Consider the following 10,420-nt stretch of genomic DNA (forward strand, 5'->3'; position numbering starts at 1 on the left):
GAGAATGGCATAAACCCGGGAGGCGGAGCTTGCAGTGAGCTGAGATCTGGCCACTGCACTCCAGCCTGGGCGACAGAGCGAGACTCAGTCTCAACAACAACAAAAAAAATAATGATAATAATAATAATAATAATAATAAATCTTGGCAACTCTAGGGACCTCCTGTGAATGGAATCATGCAGTGTTTTTGTCCCTTTTGCATCTGGCTTCTTTCACTTAGCATAACATTGCTCCACCTCATTTTTTGGCTCTCCCAGGATTTTTTTTTTTTTTTTGGAGACAGAGTCCCGCTCTATCCCCCAAGCTGGAGTACAGTGGCATGATCTCGGCTCACTGCAACCTCCACCTCTCAGGTTCAAGCGATTCTTCTGCCTCAGCCTCCCAAGTAGCTGGGATTACAAATGTCCACCACCATGCCTGGCTAAGTTTTGTATTTTTAGTAGAGATGGGGTTTTGCCGTGTTGGCCACCCTGGTCTCTTAACTCCTGACTTCAAGTGATCCACCCGCCTCAGCCTCCCAAAGTGCTGGGATTACAAGCGTGAGCTACCGCGCCCGGCCTCTCCCAGGATTTCAATTTAGGCGCCCTGCACTTTGGGCAGAGATTGACATTGTGAATCTGTCTCCTGGCCACGCAGTATGTTTGTTTATTTCATGTGAATTTATTGCCAAGTTTAAAAAGAAAAATCAAGAGACTGACATAGCAACTGGCGTTTGCTCTCGCTCGGTTCCCTGCTTATGAGTTCAAGCCCTGGCTCTGGCATGGTTTTTATGTTTTATGTGGTCTGAGCTGGCCACACCCTGGTCTGGGGATGCTGTTGGCCATGCTGATGACCAAGTGTCTCATGCAACCAGCCCTGTCTATGTTACTCTTTGCCTGTGTCCAGCATTTGGTCACCGTTCTGTACTAAAGTTGAATGTTGCCTGTGGGCCTCATTAAGTCACTGTAGATGGCAAAAAAAATTTAAGGCTGGGCATAGTGGCTCACGCCTATAATCCCAGCTATGCGACAGGCTGAGGTGGGAGGATCCCTTGAGCTCTGGAGTTCAAGAGCAGCCTGGATAATATAACAAGACCCTGTCACAAAGAAAAAGAAAAAAAAAAACCAACAACCTTTTTATCCATTAAAGGGAATTCAAATTAACTGGTCTTCAGAGTTGGCGCCCTGCGGGACAGGAGGGGGAAGCCCCGAGGAAATGCTGACACAGAAGGCACGCATGGGCTGGGTGGTGCTGCTCAGCCTGCAATCCCAGCACTTTGGAAGGCAGATCACTTGAGCTCAGAAGTTCAAGACCAGCCTGGGCAACATAGTGAAACCCCATCTCTACAAAAATTACAGAAAATTAGCCGGACATAGTGGCATGTGCCTTTACTGCTTGCCACTCAGGGGGCTGAGGCAGGAGAATCACTTGAACCCCGGAGGCACAGGTTACAGTGAGCCAAGATTGCATCACTGCATTCAAGCTTGGGTGAAGGGAGTGAAACCCTGTCTTAAAAAGCAGCCTGGGGGGACCTGAGTGGATTCCAAGACATTGGTGGCTACATGAAAAGGAAACTGGACTTTTATTCCACGCTATTGGCTGGCAGTCCAGGACCTCAGCGTCCAGGAAGTCACCTTTGTCCTCAGACCAACCTGGGTGGGTGTTTTGTTTTGTTTTGTTGTCTTTTGTTTTGTTTTGTTTTTTTAGTCAGGATGTGTTTTTTTTTAATTTTTTTTTTTATTTTCAAGACAGAGTCTCGCTCTGTCACCCAGGCTGGAGTGCAGTGGTGTGATCTCGGCTCACTGCAACCTCTGCCTCCCTGGTTCAAGCAATTCTCCTGCCTCAGCCTCCCTAGTAGCTGGGATTACAGTCATCCCCACCCCACCATGCCCAGTTAATTTTTGTATTTTTAGTAGAGATGGGGTTTCACCGTGTTGGCCAGGCTGGTCTTGAACTCCTGACCTCGTGATCTGCCTGCCTCAGCCTCCAAGAGTGCTGGGATTACAGGCGTGAGCCACCAGGCCCGGCAGCGAAGACGTGTTTTTATCTGATTTATTTATTTATTTATTTATTTATTTATTTTAAGAGGCAGGGTCTTGCTCTGTTGCCCAGGCTGGAGTGCAATGGCATCATCTCTGCTCACTGCAACCTCCGCCTCCCAGGTTCAAGCAATTCTCCTGCTTCAGCCTCCTGAGTAGCTAGAATGACAGGTGTGCACCACCACGCCCGGCTAAAGTAGAGACAGGGTTTCACCATGTTAGCCAGGCTGGTCTCGAACTTCTGATCACAGGTGATCCGCTCGCCTCGGCCTCCCAGAGTGCTGAGATTACAGGTGTGAGCCACCGTGCCTGGCCGAACCTTATTTTTAGAGATCACTCAGGCTCGAGCCAGGAATATAGGACCACAGGGTTGTCACTTGTTGCTGACTAGCTGCTGGGCAGGCACCAAATAGGTTGGAACTGCATTCTGCCACCTGCTTAAGGGGTGATCTTGGCAGCTCTGCGCCTCAGTCTCCTCATCTGTAATAATCCGACTTCCCTTCGAGGGCAAGGAAGACTGGATGTGGTAACACAAAAATCAGCCCTGTCACAGCTCCTGGCCCAGGGTTTATGACCCACAGGGCAGGAGCTATCAGGCTGTGGTGGTTTGGCTTTTATGACCAAGAGCAGACACCTCATTTCCTGTCCCTCCAGGCCTCCCACAAGTTCCTGCCGAATCGTCCTCGTCACCCCCGGGGTCCAAGGTAGCCTCCCTTACACAGCCTGAGAAGACCACAGGCCGAGAGCCTGCCCAGGATACCAGCCACAGGGAGCCCACCAGGCAAGCAGCCTCCCGAGAGACCGAGGAGGCCGGGAGCGCCGGTAAGTGGTGGGTGGCCGCCAGGAGGGATGGGGCACCCAGATGTCACCGGCTTGGAGTCTGGCCCTGAAGGCGTCTCACAACACCTCCTCTGTTCTCCCCTCCAGGCGGGCCCCCAGCAGGCGTGCGATCTATCATGAAACGGAAAGAGGAGGTTGCAGACCCCACAGCCCACCGGAGGAGCCTCCAGTTCGTGGGGGTCAACGGCGGGTGAGAGGAGAAGACCCTCCCTACCCCACACTTCCTGCCCCTCCTCCATTCATCCATGCACAAGAGCCTCCTAATTTCCTCATTCCAAGCCCCTTGCTTTGATTAATTCATTTAATCAAACCACAATACAGAGATGAGGAAACTCAGGCACGGGGAGGCTGAGCGCATTGCTGGAGCTCACTCAGTGACCCAGGAGTCAGCCCCAGGTGCCCTGGCTCAAGAACTCGAGGTGTTGGCCGGGCGCGGTGGCTCAAGCCTGTAATCCCAGCACTTTGGGAGGCCGAGACGGGCGGATCACGAGGTCAGGAGATCGAGACCATCCTGACTATCACGGTGAAACCCTGTCTCTACTAAAAAATACAAAAACTAGCCGGGCGAGGTGGCAGGCGCCTGTAGTCCCAGCTACTCGGGAGGCTGAGGCAGGAGAATGGCGTAAACCCAGGAGGCGGAGCTTGCAGTGAGCTGAGATCTGGCCACTGCACTCCAGTCTGGGCGACAGAGCGAGACTCCGCCTCAAAAAAAAAAAAAAAAAAAAAAAAAAAAAAAAAAAAAGAACTCGAGGTGTAACCACTGCACAGCTCTACCCCACAGAAGGTGCCGGACTCCGCTTCCTGCCCTAATAGAGCTCCTGGTCCAGTGGGGAGCTGGGCACCGATGGGTGGTTGGAGCCACTTACCAGGTTGTGGTTGGAGCCATGATGGGGAACACTCAGGTGGTACCGGGCCTCAAGAAAGACACAGGTGGCCCTAAGGAAGTCCCAGAAGGAGGAGACGCAGGTGCTGCAGGAGAAGTAGGAGCTAGCAAGGCGAAGAGAGGGCATGGGGAGGGCTCTCCTGGCAGGGGCATAGTGTGGGTAAAAGCTCAGAGGCGGGAAAGCAGAGTGACACGAGAAGTGGGAGGCACAGGGAGTGATGATTGGTTTGGGGCCCTGAATGCCAAGCCTAGAAGCTTGATTAGGTTTTGTCCAGAGCCAGCAAGAAACAGGAGAGCGCCCTATTTGCAGTGGAACAGGAGGTCTGAATCACCTGTGTTTAGTAGGGTTCCAAGTGGCCGGGCACAGTGGCTCACATCTGTAATCCCAGCGCTTTGGGAGGCTGAGGCGTGTAGATCACTTGAGTTCAGGAGTTTGAGACCAGCCTGGCCAACATGGTGAAATTTCATCTCTGTTAAAAATACAAAAAATAGCTGGGTGTGGTGGGTGCCTATAGTCTTAGCTACTTAGGAGGCTGAGGCAGGAGAATCGCTTGAACCCAGGAGACAGAGGTTGCAGTGAACCGAGATCGCACCATTGCACTCCAGCCTGGGCGACAGAGCGAGACTCTGTCTCAAAAAGAAAAGGCTAGAGGCGGCTGTGCGCAACGGCTCACACCTTTAATCCCAGCATTTTGGGATGCTGAGGCAGGCGGATCGCCTGAGCTCAGGAGTTCGAAATCAGCCTGGCCAACATGGCGAAACCCCGTCTCTACTAAAAGAATACAAAAATTAGCTGAGCACAGTGGTGCGAACCTGTAGTCCCAGCTATTTGGGAGGCTCAGGCAGAAGAATCGCTTGAACCCAGGAGGCAGAGGTTGCAGTGAGCCAAGATCACACCACTGCAGTCCAACCTGGGCAAAAGTCAGACCCTATCTTAAAAAGGCTGGGGATATGGCTGGGCGCAGTGGCTCACACCTGTAATCCCAACACTTTGGGAGGCCGAGGGGGGCAGATCACTTGCATTCAGGAGTTCAAGACCAGCCTGGCCAAATAATGAAACTCTGTCTCTACAAAATATTTTTTGTAATTTTTGTAAAAATACAAAAATTAGCCATGCGTGGTGGCAGGCGCCTGTAATCCCAGCTACCCGGGAGGCTGAGGCAGGAGAATTGCTTGAACCCAGGAGGTGGAGGTTGCAGTGAGCGCCACTGCACTCCAGCCTGGGCAACAGAGCAAGACTGTGTCTTAAAAAAAAAAAGAGGGTGGGTATGCTAGAAGTGTCAAAGGGCAGCAGGTGAAAAGCAGTGCCCCTCCCCCCAGGCATGATCACAATCACTGCTAATGTTTATTGAGCGCTTACTGTATACCAGTTGCTGTAAACCACATGGCACAGCCCCGGAATGTCAACACTGCCATTGAACAGATGGGGAAGCTGAGGCCCACAGAGGTCGGGTCACCGGATTCCTGTCTTCCTTTCCCACCATCTCTCATCCCGTCTGCAGCATCTCCCCTACCCCACTCGTTCCTCCCCAGGTATGAGTCATCATCGGAGGACTCCAGCACGGCAGAGAACATCTCAGACAACGACAGCACCGAGAACGAGGCCCCAGAGCCAAGGGAGAGGGTTCCGAGTGTGGCCGAAGCCCCCCAGCTCAGGCCTGCAGGGACGGCCGTGGCCAAGACTAGCCGGCAGGAATGCCAGCTATCTCGAGAATCTCAGCACATACCCACTGCTGAGGGGGCATCAGGATCAAACACGGAGGAGGAGATCAGGTCCGTTTTCTGGGTGGGAGGGATTCAGGCAGGGCCGGGGGTGGATGACCTCTGCCTCAAACCCCACCATTCAAGCCCTTCGAAGGACCTTCCTATCAGTCATGCATACTTTAGTCTGAATTAGCAAACGAGCCCTTGCCCCTTCTGGGCATCTGAAGTTCTGGAGGCTTTGCTAAAGGGCCTGGTGGAAGTATTTTGGGCTGCCGGGGTTAGGATTTGGGGGGCCAGCCAAAGTTTATCCTGAAGTCACCCACCTACTTTGGGACGTTTCCTCTACCTGCCTGTTCTATTTATGTCTCTTTTTCATTCCCCTGGTGAAAAAATTTGCCCTTGGGAAATATTTTCCATCTGCCGGTGGGCATGTGGAATCAACTTTGGCTTGGGGTCCACTCTCCCTTGGGGGTCTGCGTGCACCCCACATCTGCCCCTTGGGGTGCAATGTAAATGTGTGTCCTGGGTGAAGGAGGGTCTGAGATGCCACCATTCAGGTGACCCTAGTGTGAGTGACGTGGTGCAGGATGTCAAGTCCCTTCCCAGGCACCACAGCGGGATGTGAGGATTTTGGGGGAGAATGCAGGGGGCTGGGGGCTTACTTAGTCCCCTGCTTTGTCTGTTCCTGGCAGGATGGAGCTAAGCCCTGACCTCATCTCAGCCTGCTTGGCCCTGGAAAAGTACCTGGACAATCCCAACGCCCTCACGGAGCGGGAGCTGGTACGATCCCCACCCGCACTACTACCTCCACCCCACCCATGGCCTCTTATCCTCCTCAGTGACTTCCTGCTTCTGCCTAGTGGGGACCCTGAGACCCAAGCCCAGAGCTTGGGGGTGGGTGGTGCTCAAGTAATGGGCCTTGGAGAGAGGCCAGGGAGATGGGGAGGACGAACACTCACTGGCCAAGTCTGGCCTTAGGTTGCTGTTCTTCCTGAGGGCTTCAGGGGCGGGGCATCCAGATTTCCCTTTTGGGGCACCTACACTTGACTTTGGAGATTATAACCAGGGCCGGGCGTGGTGGCTCATGCCTGTCATCCTGTTGGTTTGGGAGGCCAAGGCAGGAGGATCGCTTGAGGCCAGGAGTTCAAGACCAGCCTGGGCAACATAGTGAGATCCCATTTCTATAAACAAATTCTTTTTTTAATTTTATTATTTATTTATTTGAGATGGAGTCTTGTTCTGTCACCCAGGCTAGAGTGCAGTGGCGCAATCTTGGCTCACTGCAACCTCCGCCTCCCAGGTTCAAGCAATTCTCCTGCCTCAGCCTCCCAAGTAGCTGGGACTACAGGAGTGTGCCACCATGTCTGGTTAATTTTCTCATATTTTGAGTAGAGACGGAGTTTCACCATGTTGGGCAGGATGGTCTCGAACTCATGACCTCAAGTGATCCACCTGCCTTAGCCTCCCAAAGTGCTGGGATTACAGGCGTGAACCACTGCACTCAGCCTCTACAAATTCTTTTAAAAATTAGCCGGGCATAGTGGTGCATGTCTGTGGTCCCAGGTACTTGGGAGGCAGAGATGAGAGGATGGCTTGAGCCTAGGAGGTTGAGGCCGCGGTGAGTCCTGATCATGTCACTGCACTCCAGCCTAGGCAACAGAATGAGACTCTGTCTCACAAAAAAAAAAAAAGAGAGAGAGAGACAGAGTAATTATATCCAGGGTGGAGGTGCTCACACCTTCCTCGGGGAACGTGTTGGGGATTGCAAAGTCCACACCCCACTCCAAGGGTCTTACTGCGACAGAGATGTCTATACTTCCCTCTGGGAGCGCTTGCACTTCCCTTGAGATCCTTTTCCAGGACAAGGGCACCACGCTTTGCTCCAGGGGGCCCATCTGGGGTTGGGGGTGTCCCAGTGGGCCTCCCCTGCCCTCATGTCCTCTCCCACGTGACTCGCCTGCAGAAAGTGGCCTACACCACAGTGCTGCAGGAGTGGCTGCGCCTGGCCTGCCGCAGCGATGCACACCCCGAGCTGGTGCGGCGGCACCTGGTCACGTTCCGGGCCATGTCTGCGCGGCTGCTGGACTACGTGGTCAACATCGCCGACAGCAACGGCAACACGGCGCTGCACTACTCCGTGTCTCATGCCAACTTCCCCGTGGTGCAGCAGCTGCTCGACAGCGGTGAGCCCAGCGGGGAGGACAAGGCGACTGTAAAGCAGCCGGCTGTCCGCCATGCCCAGTCTGATAGGGAAGACGCTGCCCTTCCCATCTGACGGGGAAGATGATGGAGGAGTCGCGGCCTTCTCAGTATAATAGAGGGAACACCTCTCTCCCAGTCCACCTTCCAATCAGATGTGGAGGGACACCAGCCTTCCAGTTTGATAGAGGAGACAGCACCTTCCCAGTTCAATGGTGGGGGTATGTGGCACTCCCAGTCTGATGGAGGAGATGCTGCCTTCCCAGTCTGATGGAGGAGATGCCACCCTTCCAGTCTGATGGGGGGCACATGACCCTCCCAGGCTGATGGAGGAGACAGACACCTTCCCAGCTCATTGTGGGGGGAATGTGGCCCTCCCAGTCTGATAGAGGAGAAGCTGCCTTCCCAGTCTAATGGTGGAGACACTGCCCTCCCAGTCTAATGAGTGAGACACCACCTTCCCAGTCTAACGAGGGAGACATGACTCTCCTAGTCTGATAGCAGAGACTCTACCCTCTGGGTCTTATGCGGGAGATGCTGTCCTCCCAGTCTGATGGAGGAGACACTGCCTTCCCAGTCTGGTGGGGGAGGCACGGGCCCTACCTTTAGCCAGCAATAATGGAAAAGGCAGAAGTGATGTTAGGGAAAACGTGTGGCCCTCCAGCATCCCCAAACACGCCTGCATGATGGAGGCGACATCTCTGGATCCCTGGTCTAAGAGAAGGATGTGTCCTCAAGTCTCAGGCTTAGAAAGAAGATGTGGCCCTCAGTTCAGCAGGAAGAAACTTGCCCTTCCCTCTCGACTGGGGGAGACAGCCTCCCAGGCTGATGAAGGACTCAGGGCCCACAATCTGATGGGGGGAGACATGGGCCAGTCTGAGGGTAAATGGCTGTTCCAAAATTAACAGGGGAGACCCAGTTCCTATTCTCAGCCCTAAATATAGATGCCAGCATCAGGGGCCCCAAATCTGACGGAGGAGGGACTGTCTCCAACTTTAGGAGCCCCTGGTGTAATGGGGTGACCCAATGGAGATGGAGGCCTCTGGGGTAGAGTGGGGTCCTCTGAGAAAAGGGAGGGATTAGGGCATGCCTAGACTGATGGAGGAGACGTGATACCCACGTTGCTTGGGGCAGTCCACTAGCAGAGATGCCTGGTCTGAGGGTTCACACCACCCCTCTTAGGTGTCTGCAAGGTGGACAAACAGAACCGTGCTGGCTACAGCCCTATTATGCTCACCGCTCTGGCCACCCTGAAGACCCAGGACGACATCGAGACTGTCCTTCAGCTCTTCCGGCTCGGCGACGTCAATGCCAAAGCCAGCCAGGTATAGGACCCCCTGCTGCTGCAGAACCAGGCTGCTCTTCCTCCTTTATGACATCCCAGCTGAGTGACAGGCCCAAACCCAGGTGGTCTAGCTCCAGAGCTCTGCTCTTCATGGCCAGGCTGTCTCTGACACAGGACCTTCTTGTGGAAACTGGAAGGAGTGGAGGATATGGGGGTCCTTACCTTTCTTAATATGACCCCATCCCACATCCTGCTGGACAGTTCATTGAGCAGCAGCTGGGTTCCCTGGGCTGGACACTAGGGATTCAAATAATGAACAAGCAGGCATGGTCTCCTGAAGCTCACTCACTAGCCCGTGCTTCAAGCCATAAGCATTTCAGGGAGCACCGGGACTGGAGCCAGTTTGGACTCAGGGCTGCAGGAAACCACCAGGGGAGTTTAAGCAGAAGTGGCGTGGCCTGATTCCTGGTCTGAGCGCTCCCTTTGGCTGTGTGTTAGGAAGCAGAAACAGGTACTGTGCAGGTGACTGGGGCTTATGGACAGGTGTGTGGGCAAAAGAGCAGGGAAGCCAGGACCCACTGGGGACAGTGAGGAGGAGAGGGATTGCCAACAGCCTGAAGATAGCAAAGGAACAAAACAGGGAGCTGACAGGCCATAACAGGCATAACCCTGCTTTATCTTTATTGATTTTTGTTTTAATTTCCAAGAGATTTTTTTAGTGGCTTCATTTTCAAAAAATTAAGGCCGGGCGCCATGGCTCATGCCTGTAATCCCAGCACTGTGGGAGGCTGAGGTGGGTGGATCACCTGAAGTCAGGAGTTCACGACCAGCCTGACCAACATGGTGAAACCCTGTCTTTATTAAAAAATAAAACAATTAGCTGAGCATGGTGGCACATGCCTGTAATCCCAGCCACTCGGGAGGCTGAGGCAGGAGAATCACTTGAACCTGGGAGGTGGAAGTTGCAGTAAGCTGAGATCGCCCGCTGTACTCCAGCCTGGGCTACAGAGTGAGACTCTGTCTCAAAAAAAAAAAAAAAATTGGCCAGGCGCGGTGGCTTACGCCTGTAATCCCAGCGCTTTGGGAGGCCGAGGTAGGCGGATCATGAGGTCAATAGTTCGAGACCAGTCTGACCAACATGGTGAAACCCCTTCTCTACTAAAAAAAAAAATACAAAAATTAGCTGGGCATGGTTGCATGCACCTGTAATCCCAGCTACTGAAGGCAGGAGAATCACTTGAACCAGGAGGCGGAGGTTGCAGTGAGCCAAGATTGCGCCACTGCACTCCAGCCTGGGTGATAGAGCGAGACTCCATCTCAAAAAAAAAACAAAACAATTAAGGTGAGGCTCACCAAGGTGGCTCATGCCTGTAACCCCAGCACTTTGGGAAAACAAAGCGGGAGAATTGCTTGAGGTTAGGAGTTCGAGACCAGCCTGAGGAACCTAGAGATGCCCCCTCCCACACCTCCTCTCTATTTTTTTTTTTTTTT

General features: G+C 53.4%; 1 protein-coding gene across 2 annotated transcripts in view; it reads left to right on the forward strand.

Moving 5' to 3' along the window:
* Positions 1-10,420, forward strand: part of KANK2 (KN motif and ankyrin repeat domains 2) — a 32,196-nt gene that overhangs the window by 14,736 nt on the left and 7,040 nt on the right. For both annotated transcript variants that reach the window (XM_011954818.1, XM_011954817.1), the window contains exons 5-10: positions 2,673-2,840; positions 2,946-3,048; positions 5,275-5,514; positions 6,138-6,225; positions 7,409-7,628; positions 8,827-8,969. In XM_011954818.1, coding sequence (XP_011810208.1) covers positions 2,673-2,840; positions 2,946-3,048; positions 5,275-5,514; positions 6,138-6,225; positions 7,409-7,628; positions 8,827-8,969 — 962 coding nt within the window. The remainder of the gene's footprint in view (positions 1-2,672; positions 2,841-2,945; positions 3,049-5,274; positions 5,515-6,137; positions 6,226-7,408; positions 7,629-8,826; positions 8,970-10,420) is intronic.

The sequence above is a fragment of the Colobus angolensis genome, unplaced genomic scaffold, assembly GCF_000951035.1.
Source record: "Colobus angolensis palliatus isolate OR3802 unplaced genomic scaffold, Cang.pa_1.0 Scaffold39, whole genome shotgun sequence".
In the NCBI taxonomy this organism is placed as follows: Eukaryota; Metazoa; Chordata; class Mammalia; order Primates; family Cercopithecidae; genus Colobus; species Colobus angolensis.